Below are 26,266 nucleotides of genomic sequence, written 5' to 3' on the forward strand. Positions count from 1 at the left end.
TCTCATTTTCTTTGTTCATTTGTAAATTCTTTAAAAACAAGGACCCCCAGTTGGTTTTCATCTTTGAATCCCCAGCCCTAGTACAATGCCTGGGGCATAGTAGAGGCTCAGTAAATTCTAATTGAATTGAATCCTGGCTGGGGACTCTTAATTGGACACCATAACTCCCAGGTCCTGACTTCACCACCTCTGCTCCCTGTCCTCCTCCCCCATCTACACACTGGGCAGAACCCGGCTGCAGTATATTTAGCCTTGGAGAGCACCCAGCCACCTCTGATAACATCCCAAAGGCAAAGAATTATTTTTAGAGAAGTAACCACAGCTGCTAACAAATATATGTCCTTGTGTGACTGGCCCTGGAGCCCATGGTGGGGGACGGAGGACAGGAACTGGCTCCCTCGAGACTGGGAAGGGGGAGACAGGTATCTTCAAGCTTGGGCTTTGAGGAGAGGTGGTGGGGCATTGAGGGATCAGATCCAGCCCTTAAAACAACTTGTGTATCCTGGGGCAAGTTTCTTAACAGTGTCCTACTATAAAATGATAAGGTTGGACTATTAACACCTACTATGTGCTCTGTGTTAAGTGCTAGGGATACGATGAAAGGTATAAAACCAAATGGCTTCTGAGGTCTCTTGTACCTCTCAATCCTAAACTTTACGCCTTTATGGGTTTGTGCTTTCACCTGCAAAATGAGAGAATTGAATTTGTTGGTCTCTGAGATCCCTCCTGCTCTAGGCCTCAAACTGGCATCTGGGTTCAAATCCCACCTTTGACCCTTATTGCCTGTGTGACCTTGGGCAAGATGCTTAACTTCCTTGTGCCTCAGTTTTTTCACCTATAAAATGAGAGTGTTTAGGGGGGAGTCTGGTCTCCTTAGTGACATTGGGCTCTTCCAATGGACTGGAACTGTTTCCTCTTCTCCCTTTCAGTCAAAACATTCCTCAGAGTAAGGCTAGGCACCCACTAAAATCCTAATTCTGTTAGAAAGATTTTTCCTAGAGCTGTGGGGGTGAGAAGGCAGCTCTAGGGGTATCAGCATGCGAAGGCAGTCAGGCTGTGAGGGAGCAGGGGATGGGACCAAGTAGTGCAAGAGGGAACATGGAGGGAGGGTGTGGAGGCTCCAAGGGAATCAGAGGCTTAGCTCAGACAGAGCCCGGTGACTAGGCAGAGAGATTTTTCCTACAGTTAGGGAATGTATGTAAATTAAATGCAAATCGCATACAAATGCAGAGTTGATGCACTTGGGTGCATTGGGAGCCTTCCTGACCAGGTAAGGCCAGGCTTTTCCAAGGCTTCTCTTTAACCCTCTTCTTATGGCCCGACAGATCTTCCACATGACCTATGATCTGGCTAGCGCTGTCGTCCGGATCGTGAACCTCATTGGGATGATGCTTCTGCTCTGTCACTGGGATGGCTGCCTCCAGTTCCTGGTGCCCATGCTACAGGACTTTCCTGGGGATTGCTGGGTGTCCCTCAACCGCATGGTGGTAAGTCCAGGCCCTTCACCAGCAAGAGAACATGCTGGGGGCCTCATTCTGGGGATGTGACCTGCCCCCCAAAATCACTAACTAGATCACAAAGGCTTTTTAGAGTTGGAGGAGACCTCAGCAGCCATCTAGTCCAATCTATACCTGAAAAAAATCTAATACTTCATCCAGAAATTTATGATTTGCAAAGTGCTTTACATACTCTATCCCACTGGATCCTCACAACCCTATGAGTTAGATGCCATTATCATTCCCATTTTTACAGATAAAGAAACTAAAGCTGAGGAATTAAGTCTCTTGCCTAGGGTCACAAAGCTAGGAAATGTCCAAGGTAATATTCAAACTCAGACTTTCCTGACTCCAAGTCTAGGTATTTTATCCACCATCACACTCAAGTGCCTATTGGGGAGGGAAAAAAGCTCAGTATAATCAATGAATCATTCAATCAATCAGTAAACATTTATTCCATTATACTGTCCCCAGGAAGTGGCCCTTTGGCTTGACTTTTGTTTGAAGATTCATTGGGGGTTGAGTGACCCATAGCCTGCCCCCTTTCTTCTTTTCCACCCCCCTTCCAGTCTTACCTTTTCCAAAGTAAAAGCCCCTAATTCCTTCACCTGCTCCTTATCAGACCTGGACTGCAGCACTCTTGTGGCAACCCATCTCTTCAGTGCTGAATTCACTGTGCCCTCCAAACCCAAAGGAGAATCCTAGGACCCTACAGCAAGAAAGGCAGTCCTAGAGATGGGTCAGCCCAATCCTTTTATTTGACAGAGGAAGAAAGGTCTGCAAGGTTGAATGCCTTGTCCAAGGTCACCCAGTAAGCCTATAGCAGCACAAATCTCATTCAGAATCCAGACTTCTTAGTACTACAGACCCTAGGATTTTAGTTCTTCCTTTCTCCAGGTCTCCCCACCAGGAGTCTAGGATCCTAATCTGGCATCATACAGGGTCACATCTTCATTTGGTTTCCATATTGGCAACTGAGGCCCTGCCTAGATACCCCCTAGGTTCACGGTCCCACTCCCAAGATACTTGAGCCTGATATCCCAGGCTGATAATAATAGGCTGGCAGGGCAGAGCCATCACTAGGAATTATGACACCTCAGGCAGCTGCAGGGCATAAAATAGTAGAACTCTGGACTGGGGGTGGTGGTGGCTCATTCTTTGTCCTTGCCTGGAGATAAACCAAAGGGCAGGTTGGAGGGAAGGTCCCTTACCAGGTGTCCTCAGCTTGGGAGGGGATCCATTGAGCAGCCAGACTTGGGACCTTGAGTGCAAGGATCAAAGTTGCCTTGGTGAGGAAGCTTCCTATCCCCAGATGGAACAAAGCCATGTTCACTCTGTGCTTGTTCTGATTCCATTGGAAAGATTTCACATTTTTCACAATGCTTTCACATTCAACATTTTAGCTGATTCTCATAGAACCCTTTTGGGCAGAGAAATTTCCCCTGGGCACCATCAACATGTTTTTAAAAATATTTTTGGTAACTATTTCAAAATAACTTGTTTCCTTTGTAATCCTTTGTATTTTATTTTAAGCAATTAAAGACATTATTTGGAGAAGAGGTCTATAGACTTTACCAGGCTTCAAAGGGACTTTATCATAGGGGGAACTGCAATACTTACTAACCCCATTTTACAGGCGACATAACTGAGGCTTTAGAAAGGTTACATAGTTTCTCTAAGACTGCAGAGCCAGTTTTGATGGAGCCTGGACCAGAACTTGGGAGAGTTTCTGATCCAGTGTTCTGAGCTTGGTCACTTAGCTTCCTAGTACAGATAAACTCCACTTTGACAAAACCACTTAATATAAATTTTACTGGGGAAAAAAAAGACAAATTGTGAGTATTCCCCAGACCCAAGGACTCCCTGAAGAGTTTCTGGGAGGATGGTGATCTGACCTGCATCCTTCCTGAGTCTTGAGGGGTTTCAGCTCATGACTCCTAAGTATGCATAAAATGGGGAGACCATGAACTGCCCCCTCCAAATCTTGCTTCACCATCAGGGAAAATTAAATTCCACTCGCTAAATTCCACTTTCCAGACTCTGATATGGTCTAAAGGCAAATCCCATGTTCCAAGGGGGAGGAGAAAAACCTTTGAAAGACCAAGAAAAAGACCGGGAGGCATATTCAGCATCAAACAGTCTCCTTACAAAACAGTCTTTTGATGAGCTAAGTGTAAATGAATCAGAAACATATGAATTGAATTTCCCTTGAATTCCCTCGAGACTCTGGCAATTAAGAATGGTAGCAGCTGGCCCAGGGAGACCAGGAGTTGGCTCTGCCTGGTTGGGATTGGGAACGTCCCACCCTGGCAGCCTTACACCACCTGTCTGTCTGATGGCATAGCCCCAATGACTGGGCTTGGCCAACTCTGGCTGCCAGGAGATCTGGCTCCTTCCCTCAGGTCAAACTCAGACCCACTTAAATGGCCGTAAGCAAGTGGCTTCATACTGCCGTCTCTTGGCCTCAGTTTCCCCATGTGTCAAATGGATGTATATCTTGCCCCTCCCTCCTTCAACCAAGTAGAAAGCCCAATAATAGATCTTAGATGGAAGAGACCTGGGGCCAGCTCCCCTCAGTTTACAGGACAGGAACCTGAGTTTGAGGAAGGAAAAGGGACTTAGCCAAGGTCACATATATTGTAACCATTAGAGACAGGATTTGAACCCAGGATCACTGACTCCAGAGCCAGAGCTATTTTCTCTAAACCAAGCTGTCTTCCATCAAACATGGAGATGTTTTATGTCCATGAGAGATAAGGCATCCTGTCAACCTGTGCCATTATCATCCCAAGAATGTCACTGTTCCATACTGATTATACATAGAGAAAGGGTTTATTATATATTTATCCCCAGAGACATGAGCTTTCAGTAGTGCTAATGGGCTTGAAGTTATCTGTACCCTTCACTTTGTCCCCTCTATAACCAAGATACTGCATTTATTCAAACTCAGTAAATATTTATTAAGCACCTCCTGTATGATATGGACTGTGCTGGACACCATAGAGGCAAAGACAAAAAATGAACATCTTCTGCCCTCAAAGAGGGCATTCTAATGAAGAGGGGCAGAAAATACCAGGCAGTTTGAGGAGGGAGGGGATATCAGTAAATGGGATGGGATAAGTAACAGGGATGGTGAAGGAAGGCTTCCTGGAGGAGGTGTTACCTCCAGAACCCTCCAAGAAGATAAGATGTTTGGTTGGTCTGAGGTCAAGATTAGGAATTAGGTTGTGACCAGAGTTAGAGTAGAGTCCGAGATCATAGGGTCCTAGTTTTAAAATGGGGAGGAACCTTTGAAGCCAGCTAGTTCAACTCATCCTTAAAGAGGAGGAAACTGAGACAGAAAACTGACATAGCAAATGACAGAGCCAAGATATGATGTGCGGGTAAGTCAGACTAGAATTGAGGGTCAGTGTGTGCTCAGAATTAGGGATTAGTAGCTCTGTGTCTCGGGTTGGGGGGGCTCAGTCTGTGGCCCAGGTTAAGAGTCAGCCTTTAGCTGGGAAGGAGAGTCTCTGCATTAAAGCAAAGGACACCTATGAAAATCAAACACCGAAGCCTTTGCCTTATTAATCCACGGAGCTAAAAGGCTGCAGGTGATAGACAGCAGCAAGAAAATTGGTCCCATACAATTCCCATAAAGGAGTCACATGTGCTGTGAGACACAAAGGGTGTTTCTAGGGGCAGAAAAGAGTGGAAGCAAAATGAGGGGAAAGTTTTCTCTTCTGCTTGTTTGGGAACTGTTTCTGGTGTCACTTACAGATTAATGGTCATTAATAAAGCCAGTGAGAGATCTTGGTACAGGGAGCTCAATGTGACCACACAGGTACCAGTGAGCCTTGGTCAGATGAAACTCAGGGCAGAATTATGGCAATGCAGGATCCCAGGGCAGAGTGGGTGCAAGCTTGATTTACAGAAGCAATAAGGCACAGGTATAGAAAACATGGGACTGAAGGGTACCTCACAGTCCCTGGCTGTGGGAGTCCTTTAGCATAGTTTCCACCAAGGGTGACTCATTACCCATGAGCTGCTCCCTTTCTCAGCTGAGCTAGCTCCTTCAATGTCTCCCCCTAACAGGTTGATCCACTCTTGGGCTGGGCCAATCAGCTCACTCAGTTACTACTCCAGCCTTGGCTATTATCACTACTGACTCCTACGGCCTTCAGTACTGACTCCAACTTTTGTAGACCTCCAATGGCTCTCAACTTACAAGGATATAACCTCGTCAGTTCTACCTCTCAATACTGACCTATGATCAGGGAAAAATAAGCAGAAAACAAATGGGAACTATGCCTTCACAGGAACATGGTATCTGGGTGGGCAAATCTAGCTTGTGCCTGCCCTTCCCCTACCCAGTGGCTCACAAGTCTTTGTTGAAAAACTACCAGAGAGCAGAGTAGGAGATGGTCCTTTTGTGTGCACTTTTAAGTCCAATTCAGCTTTCTGTATCATCAGACATCCATGCTCTTTGGACCACCAGAAGACTCTTTGTTATTCCATTATAGCAGAGCTTCATTTACTCATACATGACCAGAAGAAGCCCCCCACATGTTGGATTGAAACCAGGCAGGAAATATTGTAAATGCTCTGGAGTGGGGAGGGGGCCCTTCCATCACACATGCCTGGAAACAAACCCAATCCAAGCTTTGATTTGCTTACTTGCAATGACTGCTGAGCAAGGAGAGGAAGGGAGCAGGGAGACTACTCTTGGATGCCAACAGAGCCCATGGGCTGTCCATCATTCACTCTTCTCTATAACGTAACTGGCCCACCTTCTTTCCCATTCCTACATCTCTCTGATGCTGTCCTGAATGCCCCTTCTCTTAAGGAATTCTTCATTAAGTAACATACCGTATGTAGTCTGACCTTGCCATGTGCCTCTGAATTATATACAACTTTAATTTTTCAGAGACTGTTGTGTTTCATGACTTGTAGCCACAGAGCATCACTGGAAGACTGCTGATGTTAAAAAAGATGGTCCTTTCTCCAAAAAGAAACTTGGGATTGTGGAAAGTACCATATAATATCAGTTGACTCTCATTCTCCTCCTACTCTGGCTCATCACCAAAGGACCAGACGCTTGGTGATGAATTCTTTGGCCATGGCAATCCTTTGAATCAAATGTCAGTTAGATATTTGCCTATATGAAAATCCATAAATCTGAGAGGTGGACAGGACCTGGAGGTGAAATGCCTAGTAAAGAGTATTTTGGTGAGGGTCAAAGGAGAAATAAGCAAAGACTATGTTATGAGGAGGGCAAGTGCATACCTCCAAATGAATGGAGGGATTGCCTAAAGATCACAAAGCTGATATGGCAAAATATAGTTGTGCGTGCAGTGAGGGGACTAGGGGGTTGGGGGAGGGCAGCAGTACTTTGACTTTCTCAATATCTGTAAAGCAGATACAGCTGAAAAATTCTTGACTTGCTTTGCTGATCATTTCATCCTTCAGAAGGTGGAGAAAGCCAAGTGGGGAACTGCTATTCTTGAAGTGATTATGATCAGTGAGGACAAATTGGTTGGTAAAACAGAAATGACAGGAACCTTGGGAGGCTGTGACCATAGGATATTAGAGTGAGCTTGTGACTGATGGCAGGGAACACCCTGCACATCCTAGACTTTGAGAGAGTGGATTCCACAGTTCACAAGTAAGGGACATCAGATTTCGATGACCTGGGGCTATGAAAGGGCCTGTCTGCCATGGTTGATAGAATGGACACTCCTTCCTTACCTTCAGCACCTAGGATCTTTTATCTCTTCCTCAGCTTTGCTTAGGTGCCTTCTCCTCCTGGAGACCTCCCCAGATCCCCCTAGTCATTAATGTTCTCTGCATCCTTATATTACTTCGCTTTTATATTCTCTGTTTACACCTTGTATCCAGTGCATACTTGAGCTACTTGAGGTGAGGAACTGGTTTTCATTGATCTTTGTCACCGCATTCCCAATGCCTAGTCAAGTGACTCACCTATAGGAGAAACTCAGTAAATGGTCTTTGATTTGGATAGAACTAAATTGACTCTAGAGGAAAGGGAGTTTTCCAAGAATGTCATTCCCATTATGCAGTCACACAAGCAACTAATAAGGAAGAAAAAGGAAAGACCCATACAGCTATGCAGGAAGGTCATCCATAAACTCATTTGTTTAAAGGATAATCCCAGAAACGGAAGAGAGGTAGATGGATAGAGGATGAACACAGATAAGAGTCTGGGTCCTATAGGAAAACTGCCAGGCAAGAATATGCTCATTATAATTAATGCTAAAGATAATAAAAGTCATTATTTAAAAATTAGGGGCAAAAGAACACCTCCTTCCTGATAACAGAGAAAAAGTAGAATGCTGAAGTCTTACACTGTTTCTGTTTTCTCTATCAAGGAGAAGAACTTTCAGACTAGTTAAGATGGGAGGGCACTGAAGGTTTTCAGGGAACTGAAATATGAGATAAGAAAAGGAAGGAGAAGAGACAGTACCTGGTCCTTAGATCTGGCCAAAGTTAATCCTCAGACACCAAAATACCTGGAAATATTAGTGCTGAACTGTCAGTAATATTTGAGGAATTGTGGAAAGTAGGAGAGGTGCCCAAAGACTGGCAAAAGGCAAATGTTGTTTGGTCATTCCAAAGCCTGACTCTCTGTGACCCCATTCTGGCATTTTCTTATCAAAGATACTAGAGTGGTTTGCCATTTGCTTTTCCAGCTCATTTTACAGATGAGGAAACTGGAATAAACAGGGTGAAGTGACTTGTCCAAGGTCACCCAGCTAGAAAGTGTCTGAGGTCAGATTTGAACTCAGGAAGATGAGTCTGCCTGACTCTAAGTTCAGTGCTCTGTCTACTGCACCACCTCACTGCCTGTTCCAGTTTTTAGGAGGTAGATATTTCCAAGTATAGGTTAGTGTGCTTGACTAACTCCAGAAAATTGCTAGGGACTAATCAAGAGCAAATCACACCAGACTTAACATTGTTGCCTTTTGAAGACAATCTATATCCACCCAAGGACTGCCATAGAGTATATCAGCTGCAGCTTAGGACGACTTCTTGACAGATTTATCATGATATTCCTGTGGACAATATGGAAAGACATGGACTGAATGCTAATCAGAACAGACCCAAAGAATGTTGACTGAAGGATTATTGTCATCCTGGAGGGAAGTCTCCAGTGGAGTGTCTCAAGGCTCTGTATCCTACCCCAAGTCTGTCCAATATTTTAATAAATGACTTAGGCAAGAGGATTCTTAGCAAATGTGTAGAAGATAGGAATCTAGGAGGAATAGCTCGTTATATGATAGAACTGGTATCTAAAAAGATCTTGACATGCTAGGACAGTGAGTGAGCTAAAGATAACAATATGAAATTTAATAGGGCTACACCTGGATTCAACAGCTGTAACATGAGGGGGAAAATAGGTTGAGAAAGGAGTTCATGTGAGAAAGACCTAGGGGTTCTAGTGGACCACAATCTTGTTGGAGTCAGTCATGGGATATGGCCACTAGAAGAAGAAGTATGACCTTAGACTGCATTAATGCAGGGAGGCACAAGGTCAAGAACATGGAAGGTGGCAGCCCTGCCTGATAAAGGATAGAGTATTGTGTTCCATTCAAGGCACCAAGTGTGAGAGGGAATATTGGAACCATGTCTAGAAAAGGGTGGTAACTGGGATGGTGGAGATCATGCCATATGGGGATGGGCTGAAGGAAGTAGATGTTTAGTCTAAAGGAGAGAAATCTGGGAGGCAGGTTGCATAATCATTGCCCTTTGAGTATTTGAAGAACTGCTATGGAAACTGTCTTCTGTCCTTGCTTAGCTTCAGAGGACAAGCAGGTGCCTCAGGAAGTGCTTAGAAAAAGAGAACATGCATTTATTAAGCGCCTACTCTGTGCCAGGCCCTGTGTGAAGCATTTACAAACACATGGCAGCTAGGTGGCAGAGTGGGACTCAGGCCAATTTGGATTCAAATCCTCAGATCTTTGCTAGCTGTATGACCCTGGGTAAGTCACTTAACCTTCACCCACCTCAGCTTTTCATCTGCCAGGCACTGTGCTAAACCCTTTGCAGATATTATCTCAGTTGATCTTCACAATAACTCTGGGAGGAAGGTGCTATTATTATCCCCATTTTACAGTTGAGGAAACTGAGGCAGACAGAAGTTAAGTCACTTGCCCCAGATCACAGTTGTACGTGTCTCACGCTGCATTTGAACTGAGGTCTTCCTGACTCACGGCCAGTGCCTGTACTCCCTACTCCCCTGCCTACAGCCCTCTCTTCTTTAAGACACTACTCAAGTACCACATTCCACAGGAAGTCTTTAATGATTCCTCCTCCCTCCCCACGAAGCTGCTAGTGCCTTCCCTCCCTAACTATCTTAGTCTTACATTCATTCCCCTTATATTTATTCTATATATTTAAAAATGTCCTCCCCTTTCCCAGGCTCTTAGATTGTAAGCTTACAGGTAAGAATTGTTTCCTTCTCTGTCTGGCACACGGTAGGTGCTTATTAAAGTATGTTGCTTGACTAATTGAAATCACAATGAAGCAGATTCTGGCTCAAGTAAAAATCTCTTCACAACTAGAACTGTCCAAAAAAAAACAAAAACCAGCAGGATGTCTTAAGGAGTTGTTAAGTGAGGAGTTCAGGCAGAGGTTGGAATACCACTTGTCAGTGAAGCTACAGAAGGATAGACCAGATGACCTCGAGGCTGCGCCTTCCCAACTCTTAAGAATCTGTGATCCCTGTGCCTCTGATCTAACAATGAGAGTCAATGGATTTCAGTTTGTAGGAGGGTGTTTAAAAGGTCGATTTCCTGGTATATAACCTAATTGATATTGATGACTTATAGATATTGACATAGTCTTGTTAAGTTTGCAAGGGGGACTTTGTGATGCAATGATCTCCAGGCTATCACTTAAGTCCCCCACCAGCCCACTCCATTTTGCAAAAGAGGAAACTGAGGCTTAGCTGTTACGTTTCCAGGGGCATACAGTGAGTGAGGGTCTGAAGTGAGATTTGAGTCAGTCTTTTTGATTGTATGCCACAAAGTTCAATGAGAGATACCTGGCTCTAAGTGGACAGTGATTAGGCAAACTACTAGTCACTGAGGGAAAAGAAAAGGTCAAAAACCTTCATTTGGAATCTAACCAGTGAGCGAGGCTGGATGCTGTCTTTACAGAGAGTGGCCCACATGTCAGCCCTGCTCCTGCCTCATCTTCTAGTCTGAGATGGAAGCCTCTGCTGGGAAATAGACAATTCAGGGGACTCAAAGTGCAAAAATAAGTCATGGGATTGTCCCCATTTTATGTTTCTAACTCATGGCAACAGAGCTTTGCCTCCTACCAGGCGTATGACCTCACTCCAACAGCCTGGACTGCATTGGCTGGGACAGAACAGAAATTGCTTGTTGCTGCCACCATTACACAGCAAACCACATGGTCCTTGAGACATTTAACCCTTTCCCTCCCCCCAACTTCATCCCTACTCCTGGCCTTTTGGAAGATAATTGCCTCCGTCGTCATTTGAGATTTTTTTAAATTCTGAGTTTTTAAAATGTAATTGTTACTTTCCATGACTCCTTCCCTTTTCATTGCCCCCCTCTTTCCCATCCCCTCCCTACTAAACAGAACCCTCCTGATCTATCTGTGGTGGAGTAAACAAATCAGCCTGCTGGCCACATCTGACAGGGTACTCCTGACTCACAAGAGAAAATATTCAATCCAGCTGGTTTTAGTCTCAGCCAAGAGATTTTCCCGGGGAACACAGGCACGGAGTGGCCATAATTAACATAGTACAGTTATCTCTTCCCCATCATGGCTTTCCCCGTTGAGGTTTCGATATAGTGAGATCAGCATAAGAAATTAAATGGGAATTTGGGGAGTTTTGTGTAAGCCGCAGACAAAGTGAAAGCCAGCTGACGACGCAGAGTTTAGAAACTCAGAAGTACGCAAAATAAATGTATAGTATTGTATAATATCTACATATTTTATCTTTTAATGCCATAATAATTCAGACTTCTTCTCTGGTACAAAGGGAGGGACCAAATAATTTTATGCAGGTTTTCCAGATCACTGGGATGCTGCACCACTAACCCCCATGATGTGGAAGGGATATCTATAAATGAAAGCTTTGAAAGTTGGGGAATCAAATATAGATCACAGCCTTGGTCAGATGAAGCTTGTGGCTAGATTATACAGTGGGAGGGTCGGCAGCATTCAGGAGGAATGCACCCATAGGCCATCACAGAGAGGAGAGAGGCATGAGCTCCTTTCAGGAGGTGGAAGTCTCAGTTGCTCACTACCAAGCAAAGTTCAGAAACCTTTCACAGCTGTATTTTTCTTTACATTCTAGTGGTTAACATGTGGATTGTCCTTCCTTCCCTCTGCCTCAGTTCATATGAATCTTCCCTGGGAGGTTTTCCATGCACTTTTCTTTGGTTTGAGCTCTATTTCAACCCTAAACCAGGTGCCTTGTCCTGTGAGAGTGGAAGATAATGTCTGCCTCTCTGTCTGTCTTCAGAATGACTCGTGGGGAAAGCAGTACTCCTATGCCTTGTTCAAGGCCATGAGCCACATGCTCTGCATAGGTTATGGAAAGCAGGCACCAATGGGCATGTCGGATGTCTGGCTCACCATGCTTAGCATGATCGTGGGTGCCACCTGCTATGCCATGTTCATCGGCCATGCTACAGCCCTAATCCAGTCACTGGACTCCTCACGGCGCCAATACCAGGAGAAGGTAAGTCTGAGAGGGGCTCCTGGGGTCATCAAGGGCTCTCTGGGATAGCCCTTGGGTGATTGGCAAGATAATGATGTTAACAGCTTACCTCCCAGTAATGCTTTACAATCTACAAAGTGATTTTCTCTCCACCTCTGTGTGAGATAATAGAGGTCAGCCCTGTTTTGACAGATGGGAAAGGAACCCAAGAATCAGAGAGGTGATGACTAGTAAACAGGGACCTGAGGTTTTAGCCTGGGTGTCCTGAATCCCAGACTAGTGTTCTTAATGATGACCATGTGATTTGTCATACCCTACTGCTTCTTGGTATGAGTGGTGTTGATTTCTAACATTAGGAGGATTCCTTGGTACATGGTGCTCAAGGCAGTCTGGGGAAAATCTGAGGTAACCAGTCCATTGACCTTTTCCTGGGATGGGAGAGGAGTCAGTTCCTCAATAAGTGTTTACTGAACCTCCACGCCCCAGATGCTGTGAGAGTCACCTTAAGGGAGCTCATGGTCTAATTGGGAGACTGATGTGCGCATGCAGCAGGCAGCTAGTGGGCAGTGAGGGACAAATGAAGACAGGATTCTACTATGAGATCTCAGAGGAGGAGAGGAATGTGCTGTGCCTGGAAGGATGGACAGGGTGTAAGTAACTGGAGGGGAGGAGAGTGGGCATGAAAGACTTAAGGAATAGCAGATGTGAAGAGGAACAGTTTCCACTGTGGAAAAGGCATAGAGGTAATGATGTATGTGAAAAGGACTTGGTGAAGATCCAACTGGACTGAGTCTAAGATAATGCTGAAATTGTGAGGGACTTAGAATTCCAAGCCAAGAAGTTTGGGCTTTGTTCTGAAGGCAAAAGGAGATTAGGAAGGTGAATTCTGTAAGCACTGTGGCACAGATTAACCCGATATCATGTGTGGATAGTGAATTGGAGGGGTGAAGGAAATGTGAAGGCAGGATTATACAGACTGAACCCTGATCCCACCCCTAGACTGACCCAGCCTCAGATCTCACCACAGATCAGAGGTAGGGGAAGGGATGCTATTCTAGGGTGGTGGTATGGTGGAAATGGATGTAGAAAGAGGAATAGATCTGAGAGATGTTCTGAAGAAAAATCAGGAGCTGGTGACTGACTATGTAGAGGTGAGGGAGAGGTCAAGGGGGATTTTTGAGCCTGAGTGACTCTAAGGGGCCAAGCCACAGACAGTCTGAAGGTGTGATCTACTAGATTTGGTGACTTCACGAATATATCTAGATCCCCATGATATTCCACATAGTACACACATAACTTCAACTAAATTCTTAATGTGAAACCAAGACATAATCCTTGTCTTCATAGAGAGTCTAACAGGGGGATGAGACAGAGATTCCTGGAGCTATAATACAGGGCAATATATGTATGATAAGAAGGCATAGCAGAGGTAGAAAGGTAACAGTTCCCTTGTGTGGAAAGGACATGGCAGAGATCCCCATGGGCTGAGTCTGAGATGATGCTAGAAAGGAGGGACTGGGTTGGCAGGTACAAACATAGTAAGGTCTGAAAGGGCCAAGATCATTAGCAGGTTGGGAGAGAGGCTGGTGGGGAGAGAGGGGAGGGGGATTCAGGGAAGGCTTCCTGTACAAAGTGGCATTGGGGCTGGGCTTTGAAGGATGAGTTGGAATCCAAAAGGTTGCAGTGGAGGGAGAATATTTCAGGTATATGAATAAGAGCATGCATAGTTTAACTAATCAGAGAATTATGTGGAAAAAAACAAGTCAGAGATTGGTGAGTCAGAAACCCAGCACCTACTATGTGCCAAATCCTTTGCTAATCACTGGTGTAACAAGGGAGTTGCCATTAAGGAACTTAGTCTTACAGGGGTGACAGCAGGCACACAGACCTGAACAGGACAGATACACAATAGATGGTAGGGGAGGGCTGACCAGGAAAGATCCACCTGAATTGGACCTATTTGAACTGAGCCTTGAAGGAAGCCAAGAAAGCTAGGAGGGTGAGATGAGGAGGGAGAGCTTTGCAGGTGTGGGGGACAATGGAAACGCAAAGGGTTGGCCAACAGAGGGTCAAGGAGATCAGTGTTGCCAGATTGGGGAGCTCATAGAGGAGGGGTAAAGATATTGAAAATATGGGAAGAGATCGGATTGTGAAGGCCTCTGAATGCCAGGCACAGGACTTTATAGCTGGTCCTGGAGGTCATAGGGGATCAGATTTAGAGATGGAAGGGACCTTAGAGGTCATCAAGTACAAGCCTCTCATTTCACAGATGAGGAAACACCCCCACAGTGGTGGCAACATATCTAAATAGGTTATAAGTTGCTGAGCCAGGATTTGAACTCAGGTCCTTTGCCTTCAAATCCCATGCTCTTTCTACTATACCACGCTGACTCCAAGGCTGGAAAACTAGGTTAGAACCAAGTTATAGAGAACCTTGAACGTAACACATAGAGTCATACACGTACATGCCAAAGTCCTTCATACATGGATATAGATGTAGTTCGTGATGGGGGCTCATTTCTTCTCCCCCCAGGATGCCCAGTGCTAGAGATGCTCCCTCTCAGAAGAGAATGGAAAGCTGCAGCCTCAGTAACAGCCATTCTGGCAAAGATTCCTGTCCAGTGAGCTCCAGCTCCCACTCTCAGCCATGCCTGCCTCTCCAGAGGCCCAGGTGACTTTGTCTGCCCTGGTGATGGCTGCATTAATATTCATGGCAAATGATTACTCAGCTCCTTCACCTTCCCCTTGCCCAACCTTGACCTACCCTGGCTGAGGACTGAGTGGGAGCCTTTCTGCTATTACAGAAAGGGTGGGGAGCCTTGATAGAGGGGGCACTTGATCCTACTACGTGCATCCCTCTTGGTTCAGCTATGTTTCCAGGAGGCAGAAAGAATTCAGAGGAGGAAGAGACCACTGTGGATAGGGGTGGTTAGGCAAGGCAAGGATGGAGTTGTCCAGTAGGCCCGCTGAACCTTGGCTAGAGAGGAGGTTTGTAGGGGGCAGAGGACCTCTGGGTCCTTTCCTCCTAGTGCTTGACACATAGAAGGCTCCATATAAATACTTACTCCCTTTCCTTCTCTTTCTTAACACCCTCCTGCCTGACCTGACCTGATCCGAACCTGTCCTGGTGCTAAGCCTACCGGCTGTCTTGGTACAGCCTGGGACCTACTCCTGTGCACTGACTCTCTCACTGTTCATTTTTCCTAAGTCATCTTGGGTTGAACCCCCAGGCAGCTACTTGTTCTGAACTGGGGACCCAAGGGAATAGATATTGACCACCTCCTTGTCCCGATCTGGCACAAAGACTGGGAAATGACCAAGGAAGCATCAACAAGTCTAGGTCCTCTGTCCCCTCCCCTCCTCTTTTCTACTCCCAACTTCCCATTTTTTCCTCCTGGTTCAGATCCAGCTTCATCACTATTTTGCTTATCCATGAAATGGATGTACATATTATCTGACAGTGTGCAGGCCATTAGGATTATGGGAGAGGGCAGGGAGAGGGGCCTAACTAGCCTTCAGTAAAGTATCTGTTAAAACAAACAACTTCTTACCCCACCAGTCTCCCAGCGGATGCAACTCCAAACTGACAGTCACAGGCATTTGTGAGTCTGTGACTGGTATTAGGGATCAAGCTGTGGCCAGGATTGGGGGTCGTTGTTGGTAAAAATTGGAGTTGATGCGTGAAAGAATTGAGGACAGTCAGGCTGTGGGCAAAGTTGTGACTCCAGATGACATTAGGTCTAAGGATCCTTCAGGGACTGGGACTGAGAACGATAAGATGGGGCTGAGATCAAGGCTCAGTATGTGATCTCTGTCCAGGGCAGGGTTGTGCTGGAGTCAGCTCCAAGAGCTGATTGTTAAATTTTCAGCATCAGCATTTATACCTCAGAAATCAGCAAATACCACCCATCAGGACTTGCGCCATTGTTCTGTTGATTGTCTAGACTTCAGAAAGTGATGAAGAAAATGTTAATAACAGTTACTGGTATGTTGTGTGTACATTTCTAACCCCCCTCCCCATATCTGATTCTTAAACATTTACTAGCATATCCCTAGTTAAGGGTCAGTCTAGGAGCAGAACTAGGGATGGAGCTGTCTGGGTGATTTAAGGTTAGTATGTGGCTGGGCTAGAGACTGCTTTGTTGGTAAGTTAGAGGCTGCGTTAGCCTGAGGCTGGGATCAAGGGTCTGCCATGGGCTGGCCAACAGCATGACAGTCTTTTTCTGTGTGACATCATTTACCCCAAATGTGGCTCGTACCCATGACCTTGGCCTTCTTAGCTCTAAGAACACATGGCCGTGGGAATCCAGAGAGTGCAAACAATCTGGTGCCAGCTGTCTGTGAAGGAGGGTGTTTATACCCACACACAGGAACATATCTTCCCCACATATGCCTCACTTGGTTTCCTCACACATAGATGCACAGCCCTCAAACACACACATACACATCTGTGTAGAATTCACATGACACATGTTCATATGCATACATGTACTATGTTCTCACAGACAAAGTCAAAAGAGAAAAGCCAGTTTTGAGACATATGACACTAACTCCTTCTGCTTGTGTCCAGCATGGACCAGCTCCCCATATAATAGATATGGAAGGCAGGGCCACTGGATAGGATAAAGCCCTGTCATATAGCCAGGGGCTTTTTATCTCAGTAATAAGAACCTTGTAACACTCATGCCTGGGATACTTGATACAGAATTATGGTGCGGCAGGAGGAGGGCAGGACTGGGCACCAACCATTTTGTGACCTTAGATAAGTCACCTTCCTGTCTTGGCCTTATTTTCAGCTATAAAACAAATGGGTTGAAGTAGATGAGCTACAAAGTCCCTTCCAACTCAAAATTTACGACCTATGGTCCTGATGCCAGCAACAAAAATGGTTGTTGCTATTATAATGATCACAATTAATTCTACTGTGCAAGAGGTAATGAGGATATTACATCAGTATGGACTTCTAGGACAAAATACAAATTCCTCTGCTTCGCCCTCAGAGCCCTTCACAATCTGACTCCAAGTGACCTTCCCAGACACATCCCTCAGTACCCGCCATGTGGATCCTCACTTTATACCACATTTTGCCTTGGTATGTCTACCTCAGAGTACTCCTGGACCCAGCTTCAATGCCGCTTCCTTCAGGAGACCAGTCTAGGATTGCTGATGCCCCCTCTCCAACCCAACCTCAACTCCCTGAAAATCACTTTTGTCTCATGTGTTTTTCATCATTTTCCTCCTTGTTCTTAAGAGAATGTAATAAGCTCCCTGAAGGCAAGGACTGTTTAGGTGCCGGATCCTGTGGCTTATTCAATGTTTCTTGAATGAATGAATGAATGAATGAATGAATGAATGAAGCAACCTTGGAATTAACAGACCCTGATTGCACGTTCATGACCTGGTCTGATGTCAGGATCAGAATCTACAATGGCATCTATGGGGCTTTGCCTTGGGACCCTGTGTGAAGAGCCAGGGCTGTCAGATGGACGGAGACCATGGAGATTCTCTCCCAAGTAGGCTTCCATTTTCTTCCTTGGTCACTTGCTGTCTGACTTAGCCTGGCCTTCCCTGCTCTTGGATGGAATATGGTGGCCCTCCATCACCTTTCATTCCCAAATCCCATGGTGTTCTGATTCTCTCAATTAGCTTAGGAACCTAGGGCTCAGTGCTGGAAGAGATCATGGTAATCATCAAGACTCAGGGAAAGGATGTCACTTCCTCGAGGTCATACAAATAAAAAGACCATGTTGGGATTTGAACTCAGGTCTCAGGGTTAGGACCCAGGAGGGGCGTTGCCACAACACTCCTTCCCTGTCTCCCTAACGGCCCCCTCCTCTAAACAAGAACATCCCCTACTTTCTCTTCTGTGGCCCCCTGAGGAAGAAGTGGGGGGGGGAGTTCCAGGAGGAATATATTGACCCTGTATGGAATGAAGATAAAATTGAGAGTAATTTTTGAGAGCATTGAAAGAGCTTTGGCTTTCTGGATTTGGACGAAGTGGATCTGGGTTCATATCCCAGCTGTCTACTTACTACTTGGATGACCTTTTTACTCCCTGGGCCTCAGTTTCCTCATCTGTAAAATGATGGGGCTGGACTCGATGTGCTCTGAGCATCCTGGCAGCTTAAAAGTCCCTATCTCTTAAATCCCAGAGCTGGGATTCTAAAATACCCATCCAAAGTCCAGGGCCTCATGTCAGGGTCTGACCTGCCTCTGGCGGCCTCTAGATGGAGAGGGACCTGGGTCCTCTCCCTAGTCTCATCTCCTGCACACTCCCTACTTTTTCTTCCAGTACCCAGTACCCCTTCCAAAAGCTAGTGCTTTTCTGAGCTGTTGGGCAGCTTCTTCCTACCTGGATGAGGCATAGCCCCAGGCTTTGCCACCAAGTGGAGACTCCATGAGCACCTGCCAGCTTCACAATATGCTGCACCAGGTTATAGTGAGGGAACCCATCATTTCTTCATCTCCCAGGATGTCGGGGAGGAAGAAGACCTGAGGCCACCTGGCCCAACCCCTGTCTGAATAAGAATCCCCTCTAAAATATCTCTGACAAATGGTCGTCCAGGATTCACTTGGAAACCCCAGCTGACGGGGAGCTCACTTCCTGATGAGGCAGTCCATGCCATTTGTGAATCTGATCATTGCATCTAGAGTGGGGAGGGACTTTGAGGCCATCTGAGCTAGCTCTCATTTTACAGCTGAAGAAACTGAGCCCCAGAGGCCGTGGGGGATCATAGATTATATTGTATACAATTACAGATTTAGAGATGGAAGGGAATCTTAGGGACTCTCTGATCTAACCTCATTTTACAGATGAGGGAACTGAGGCCTGGGGAGGGTGTTACTTGCCCAAAGTCACACGAAGGGTAAATGACAGCTGAGATTCAAACCCAGGTCCTTTGATTCAAAACCTGGTTCACTTTCTGCTAGAATACTCTTGTCTTATCTCTCCTTATAATAGGCCTAGGAGGTGGTGGGAGGAAGGAGGAGACATAATTATTCTTCCCTTACAAATGGACAAACCAAAATGTTCCTCTCTCCTTCTCCTTCTCCTCTCCTCTGCTCTCCTCTCCTCCTCTCTCTGTCTTCATCTGTTTCTCTCTCTCTGTCTCTCTCTGTCTCTCTGTCTCTGTCTCCCTCTCCCTCTCCCTCCCTCCCTCCCTTCTTCTTCTCTCTCTCCCCCCTCCTCTCTCTCCCCACTCCTCTCTCTCTCTCTCTCCCTCTCTCTCTCTCTCCTCTGTTGCTCAAGGGTGGCAAATAGGACAAATCCAGCATCAGGGCTCCCCAGGATAGGGTTGAGGGGGCCTCTCTGCCCCTTCTCTCCATCGGCCCACCCTGTGACCTCTGCCCCTTCTCTCTCCTGCCCAGTACAAGCAAGTGGAGCAGTATATGTCCTTCCACAAGCTCCCACCTGACACACGGCAGCGCATCCATGACTACTATGAGCACCGCTACCAGGGCAAGATGTTTGATGAGGAGAGCATCCTGGGCGAGCTGAGTGAGCCACTACGGGAGGTGAGTGAGAGCCCCACTCACCTACATACTCGAGGGTGGGGGAAGGGCAGGAAGCCCTCATATTATCAGTCCCTGCTTTCATGCTGGACCCTAATGATTTCCTTCCCCTCTTTCTCTTTTCCCTCCCCTTCTTTCATCTTCATCCACCTCCTCATTCCCGGTGTTGCCTGGTCCACTCCATACTTTTTCCTTGATTTCCTGGTCCTATCCTTCTCTCCTCACCTCTGCCCTGGCTCGCTGAATAGGAGATTATCAACTTTAACTGCCGGAAGCTGGTGGCCTCGATGCCCCTGTTCGCCAACGCAGACCCCAACTTTGTGACGTCAATGCTGACCAAACTGCGCTTTGAGGTTTTCCAGCCTGGTGACTACATCATCCGAGAAGGCACCATTGGCAAAAAGATGTACTTCATTCAGCATGGCGTGGTCAGTGTCCTCACCAAGGGTAACAAGGAGACCAAGCTGGCAGATGGCTCCTACTTTGGAGGTAAGATGAGGCTTTGCCTCCCCCACCCCAATGTAGGGCTACAGCCTGCCAAGGCCTGCTGGAAGAGCAACCTCCTTACACAGAAGGTGCTCTATGGGTTTAAAGGCTGATAACTCTTGAGGGGTGGGGCTGGAGTGGGGAGAAACTGGCAGCTGAGGTCTCAGCTGCAGCCCAGGATAGGGAGAGTCAGAGTACCAAGGGCCACATTAAGGCAGGGCCTAAGAGCAGAAATGGAAGGGGGCGGGGTGCAGTGCTGGGTCAGATGGAATTAATACCAACACTTCCTGTTTTAAAACTATTTTAAATAAATTATATTTTTTCAATCAACAAATATTAATTTTCTCTCCCTTTCACCTCTTTACCACTCACTGAATAAGGAAAAGAAAAATATAACTGTTGTAATAAATACGTCAAGCAAAAAAAACTCCTGTATTGACCATGGCTGCACCCTGAGCTTAGCATCCCTTCTCTGTCAGGAGGGGGCAACTTGGGTCCTCTGGAATCAGAGCTGGTCATTGTACTGCTCAGAGTTCTAAGTCTGTCTTCACAATATGGTTACTATTGTAGAAATTGTTTATCCTGGTCCTGCTCACTTCATCCTGCCTCAGTTCATGAAAGTCTTTCCAGGTTTCTCCAAAACCATCTTATCATTTTTTACAGCCCTTTAGTATTCCATCAAATTCATATAATTCATGTATTCGTATCATTTGTTCAGCCAGTGCCCAGTTGATGGCCACCCTCTTAGATTCCAGCTCTTTGCCAGTCCCAAAAGAACAAATATAACTATTTCTGTTCATATGGGTTCTTTTCCTCTTTCTTTAATCCTTTGGGACATGTACATAGTGGTGGTATTGCTGGGCCAAAGTGAATGCATCATTTAGTAACTTTCTAGGCATAGTTACAAATTGCCCTCTGGACAAACTGCCCTAATCCACAGCTCCAGCTGTACACAGAGGTGCCCATTTTCCCCCAGTCCCTCCAACAATTGTCTTTTCTTTGGTCATTGTGTCGATCAGAGTTCTTAAAAACCACAACTACAACCAAGACATCAGCTTAAGCCCCAAATTAGAACTGCTGAAGGATACACACCCTTGAGCCCGTCTTTGCCTCAGTTCTCCTTATCAAAGGCCATATCTCATGTCTCCATCATCTTTTGTCTTATCTGGACCCCGTAGAGATATGCCTGCTGACCCGAGGGCGGCGAACAGCCAGCGTCCGTGCTGACACCTACTGCCGCTTATATTCCCTGTCTGTGGACAACTTCAACGAGGTTCTGGAGGAGTATCCCATGATGCGTCGGGCATTTGAAACCGTGGCCTTGGACCGGTTGGACCGCATTGGTGAGTGGTGGGGGCAGAGGAGCTCTGTTGTGGATAGGGATGGCACGGCTGACCCTCCTTGTTTTACAGAGAGAAGAACTAAGGCCCAGACAGAGTTGAGGACTTGCTCCAGGTCACATGCTAGGAGGGCATCCAGAGCCTGGCTTTGCATTCCCAACATGGAGTGTTTGTCCATGATTCTTCTTAGCCTCTTTTGAATCTCAGCTCTCTCCCCCTCTGTCCCCCCAATCACTGGCACCTCCTTTGTGTATGCCTGTAGACATTCATGCTCTCTTGCCCAATCCAGGGCAGGATTGTAACTTTTGCCTTTGTATTCCCAGTTCCCAGGCACAGTAGCTGGCTCATAGTGGACACTTAATGATTGGGTGATTGTGATTGTCCATCATTCCCTCCTTCTATTCCCGCCAGGCAAGAAAAACTCCATCCTTCTGCACAAAGTCCAACACGACCTCAACTCAGGAGTCTTTAACTACCAGGAGAATGAGATCATCCAACAGATTGTGCAACATGACCGAGAAATGGCGCACTGTGCACACCACGTCCAGTCCGCTGCAGCCTCCACGCCCACTCCAGTCATCTGGACCCCTCTGATCCAGGCTCCCCTGCAGGCAGCTGCTGCTACCACCTCAGTGGCCATTGCTCTCACTCACCACCCCCGCCTCCCTGCCGCCATCTTCCGACCCCCAACTGGTGCCAGCTCTGGGCTGGGCTCACTGGGTCCCGGACAGACTCCAAGGCACCTGAAACGTCTCCATTCCCTGATCCCATCTGCACTGGGTTCCCCAGCCAGCACCCCATCCCAGCTGGATACGCCCTCCTCGTCCTCCTTCCACATCCAGCAGCTGGCTGGCTTCTCTGCCCCAGCGGGGCTGGGCCCCTTCCCTTCAGCTAGCTCTCCACCTGCTGGTCCTGGACCACCACCTCCAGGAACCTGTGGCTCCCCACTTGAGACCACCTCAGCAGCGCCTACCACTCCAGCCGCCACTGGCTTTGGCCACTTCCAGAAGGCTTCGGGCGGCTCCCTCTCCTCCTCTGATTCCCCCTTGCTCACCCCGCTCCCCAGCTGCACCCGGTCCCCTCCAGGCACCCAAGTGCAGCCACTGGCTGGGGCTGCAGGGGGCCTAGGCCTCCTAGAACATTTCTTGCCACCTCCAGCCTCTTCGGGATCCCCATCCTCTAGCCCTGGTCAGCTGGTTCAACCTCCTGGAGCCTCTTCCCCAGCCTCTGTCCCACCAAGTGCATTAGGGACGTCACCAATGCAGCCAGAGAGGCTGCCCTTTGCCATGGGGGGCTCTGGGGGGGTGTCCTCCTTGGCCTTCACACCCAGAGGCCTCAGCCCTCCCAGTCAGAGCCCAGGCCCAGGGAGAACTTTTCAATGTGCCCCACCCCGGGCATCAGGTTCCCATGGCTCCCTGCTTCTACCCCCTGCCTCCAGCCCCCCACCACAGATCCCCCAGCGCCGGGGCACCCCACCTCTTGCTCCAGGCCGCCTCACACAGGACCTCAAGCTCATCTCAGCCTCTCAACCAGCCCTCCCTCAGGATGGGGCTCAGACACTGCTCCGGGGCTCCCCTCACTCCTCAGGGGAATCCATGGCTGCCTTCCCACATTTCCGGGGTGGGAGCGGGGGTTTTGGACCCCCCGGGAGGCTCTTTGGCACAGGCCCGGCCCAGAGGGTCACTTTGCCTCGGCAGACGTCCTCAGGTTCTTTGCCCCCACCGCCACCATTGTTTGGGGCTGAAACTGCCTCCAGCGGGGGACCCTCCCTGACTGCTGCCCCCCGGGGTCGAGAATCCACAGGGCTGGTGGGTGCCCCAGAGCCGCCTGTCCGCTCCAAACTGCCTTCTAACCTCTGAACTTGGGCTCTTACTCTTGCCCCTGACCTTTGATTTTTCCCTTCTTTCTTTCTTCAGGTTTAACTGTGATTAGGAAATTAATAATGATAATTATAACAAACCCCCCCTACACACACATACACACACACACACACATACACACTCACACTCACACACACACACACACACACTCACACTCACACTCACACTCACAAAACAGCCCAGGACAGGAAAGCACCAGGCATTCCTAGAGCTGTAGATTTGGGGGTCACTTGCTTTTATAGATTCTTTTACCACTTGAGAAAAGGGGGGAGGGAGGGGCTGAGAGCCCCAGAGGGGCTGAGGGATGGGGGGAAGTCAGATGGGGCCAGGGCTGGGCATGGCCAAGGGAAAGGATTTCCTTGAGAAAATGCACCCCCTCCTTCCTTGTTTGGTCCCTGCACTCCAGAGGCTGAAGAGTGTCCCGTTCCCTACCCAACCTTAACCTCAACCTCTGCCCCCTCCCTCTTCCCGTGGGGAAGGGTCTGATGGAGTTGGGGAGGGGGACCTCCAGCTGGAGCTAGGGTCAGGGTTGGCCGGCCTAGCAATTTTCTACCATGAACCTAATGAGCTATAGATATGTATATGTATGTATGTATGTATGAAGTGTACATGTATAGCCACATAGCGCCCTGTATAGCCATGTAGATACTGACAAAACAGACACTTGCTGTAGTTTTAACCCAACAGTGCCTGGCAGCCCAGGCCATAGTGTACATAGGGCCTCTAGGCCCCCATGCCCAGCTTTGTACAGCCCTTACTTCCCCAGAGCTGATGGCCCCAGGGCAGCATCCCTTCTCAGCCTCAGGGCAGGGACTTCTTCAGCTGGGATAGAGTTACCTCCACCAACATCTCAGCAGGGTCCCCCTACCTAACCCTAACCCCCTCCCAGCCCCACATCATGGAATGGAAAGTCCACTCTCTGTGGAGTCAGAAAACCTGGGTCTCAATCCCAGCTCTGCCAGTGACTCCCCAGATTGGGGGCGGGGGGGGGGGGGGGACGGACTGAGGTAAATTCTTTCCCCTCTCCAAGGCTCAGTTTTCTTATCTCTCAAATAAGGGGGTTGGACTAGATGATCCCTAAGGGTCTCCACAGCTCTGGTATTCTAAGATTCCTCTCTCAAGGCCCTCTCTGCCCCAGTTTTATAGTGGGGGCTTGCTATTCCCCGGGGACAGGACTCCCAGATGGATGGACTTCAGGTCTTGCTTCACGTCCCAGGGGTCCCTTGCTTGCCTGCCTTAGTGAGGCAGAAACCTCCTAGCTAAAAGCACAGTCCCTCCCTGAGAATGGAGAAATAGACAAAGAGCTGGAGAGTCTGAGTGGACCACTCCGCACTCAGGCCCTTTAAGGGTCAGGGTCCCAGAGTGTCTCTTGCCCTGTGTCAGTCACCATTGCAGTCCCAGGGAGTTGTAGGGTCGGGCTGTCCATGTCTCAGCACCATCTGTACAGGGCTGGTGGTGGTTGGACAGTGTCCTGCTGTCACTTGGTGGCCAAGGATGGATTGTTAGTGACACAAACTGTCTCCGCTGGCCATATGGCTCCCCTCCAACAGTTTCCTTTCAATTCTACACATCACCTATTTGCCCAGTCTTGAGCTGGGTACTATGGGGAAGATACTCCCTGTCCTCAGGAAACTCAAAGTCAAGTGTGAGTGATGATACATGGACAATTGAATGCCAAAATATGGCAGTAGGTGACCAAGGCCAAATGAAGGGTGAAGACAGCAAGTACATGGGAGGGGCAAGGAGAAGAGGGCCTTGTGGACAAGATGATGAGCAAAGGCTTCCAAGGCAGAAGTGGGGAGGGGCTTCAGCTGACCTGTGACCAGTGAGGATAGGAGGGAGAAAGGGTGTTCCATATATGGTAGTATGGTGTGAGCCAAGACAGTAGTGCAACTGGGGAACCATAAGGAAACCAAACTGGCTGGAGCTGGTGAGTTTTGGAGAACCCCTTGATAAAAGAATGGAGGTACAGGGTGGGGTTGGACCACAGAGAGTTTCAAATGCCACCCTGAGGAATTTGTAGTTTAGCCTAAATCCTGGATCAGTTAGACTGAGAAGTCAGTCTAGGCAGAGTTCTGTCCAATGCCTCTCATTTTACAGATAAGGAAACAGAGGTAACTTGCCCAAAGTCATTTGCAGAGCTAGTCAGTAGCTGAATTCAGGTCAGGTCTAGAATTCAGGTCTCTTGACTCACTGTCCCAAAGGCAATAGGGAGCCATTGTAGATTCTGGAGTATGGGACATAAGGAGTGGGAAGAATTAAGAGGAGAATGGAGGGGGGTGAAGCTGCCCTGGTAACGCTGTTTCCCATCCTGTGTCCTCCCATGAAAGAGAAGAAATGACTTCTCAAGACTTTTCCCTCCTGCCACCTCACCCTGCCTCCCGTTCCTGTGGAATCAGATCAGGTGACCTGACCTTGGTCTTTAGTGAAGCAGTGGGGAGATTGTAGGTGCTTAATAAGCGGTCTTTTGGATTGATTGTGGGGAAAGATAACAGGAGTGCTAGGTGGGGCATTTGCTGCCCTCTGGGTTCCATGCTGAGTTTGTGAGGCAGCCTTTAGCAAAGAGGTCACCTCTGAGACCCCTTTCCCCCTATACCTTAGTTCCTTATTCAGCCTCACCCTGCAAGAGGTTCACACTGAGATTGAGAGGGATTCTTGGTAAGCCAACTTTGAACCTTTTAGTCAAGACTATGAAGGACAGAATGGGATCCCAGAGCCAGGGTGATGGACTGGGAAATGGGAGAGACTATTACTCTTGGGAGCACTAGAATGACCATTGGGGAAATACAGAGTTCTAGACCCAGGAGTTTCAGAAGAAAGTCAGTCATTAGATCAAAATCCATTAGAGCAGCTTGG

General features: G+C 47.6%; 1 protein-coding gene across 1 annotated transcript in view; it reads left to right on the top strand.

Annotated features, from left to right (window-relative positions):
* The window catches only part of HCN4 (hyperpolarization activated cyclic nucleotide gated potassium channel 4), a 69,170-nt gene extending 45,506 nt beyond the window's left edge, over positions 1 to 23,664 (top strand). The window contains exons 2-7 of the mRNA XM_072624484.1: positions 1,326 to 1,487; positions 11,995 to 12,213; positions 19,561 to 19,707; positions 19,953 to 20,193; positions 21,369 to 21,533; positions 21,942 to 23,664. Of these exons, the coding sequence (XP_072480585.1) occupies positions 1,326 to 1,487; positions 11,995 to 12,213; positions 19,561 to 19,707; positions 19,953 to 20,193; positions 21,369 to 21,533; positions 21,942 to 23,389 (2,382 nt within the window). The 3' untranslated portion in view covers positions 23,390 to 23,664. The remainder of the gene's footprint in view (positions 1 to 1,325; positions 1,488 to 11,994; positions 12,214 to 19,560; positions 19,708 to 19,952; positions 20,194 to 21,368; positions 21,534 to 21,941) is intronic.
* Positions 23,665 to 26,266: the final 2,602 nt, after the last annotated feature.

This window comes from Notamacropus eugenii, chromosome 1 (assembly GCF_028372415.1).
Source record: "Notamacropus eugenii isolate mMacEug1 chromosome 1, mMacEug1.pri_v2, whole genome shotgun sequence".
Lineage (NCBI taxonomy): Eukaryota > Metazoa > Chordata > Mammalia > Diprotodontia > Macropodidae > Notamacropus > Notamacropus eugenii.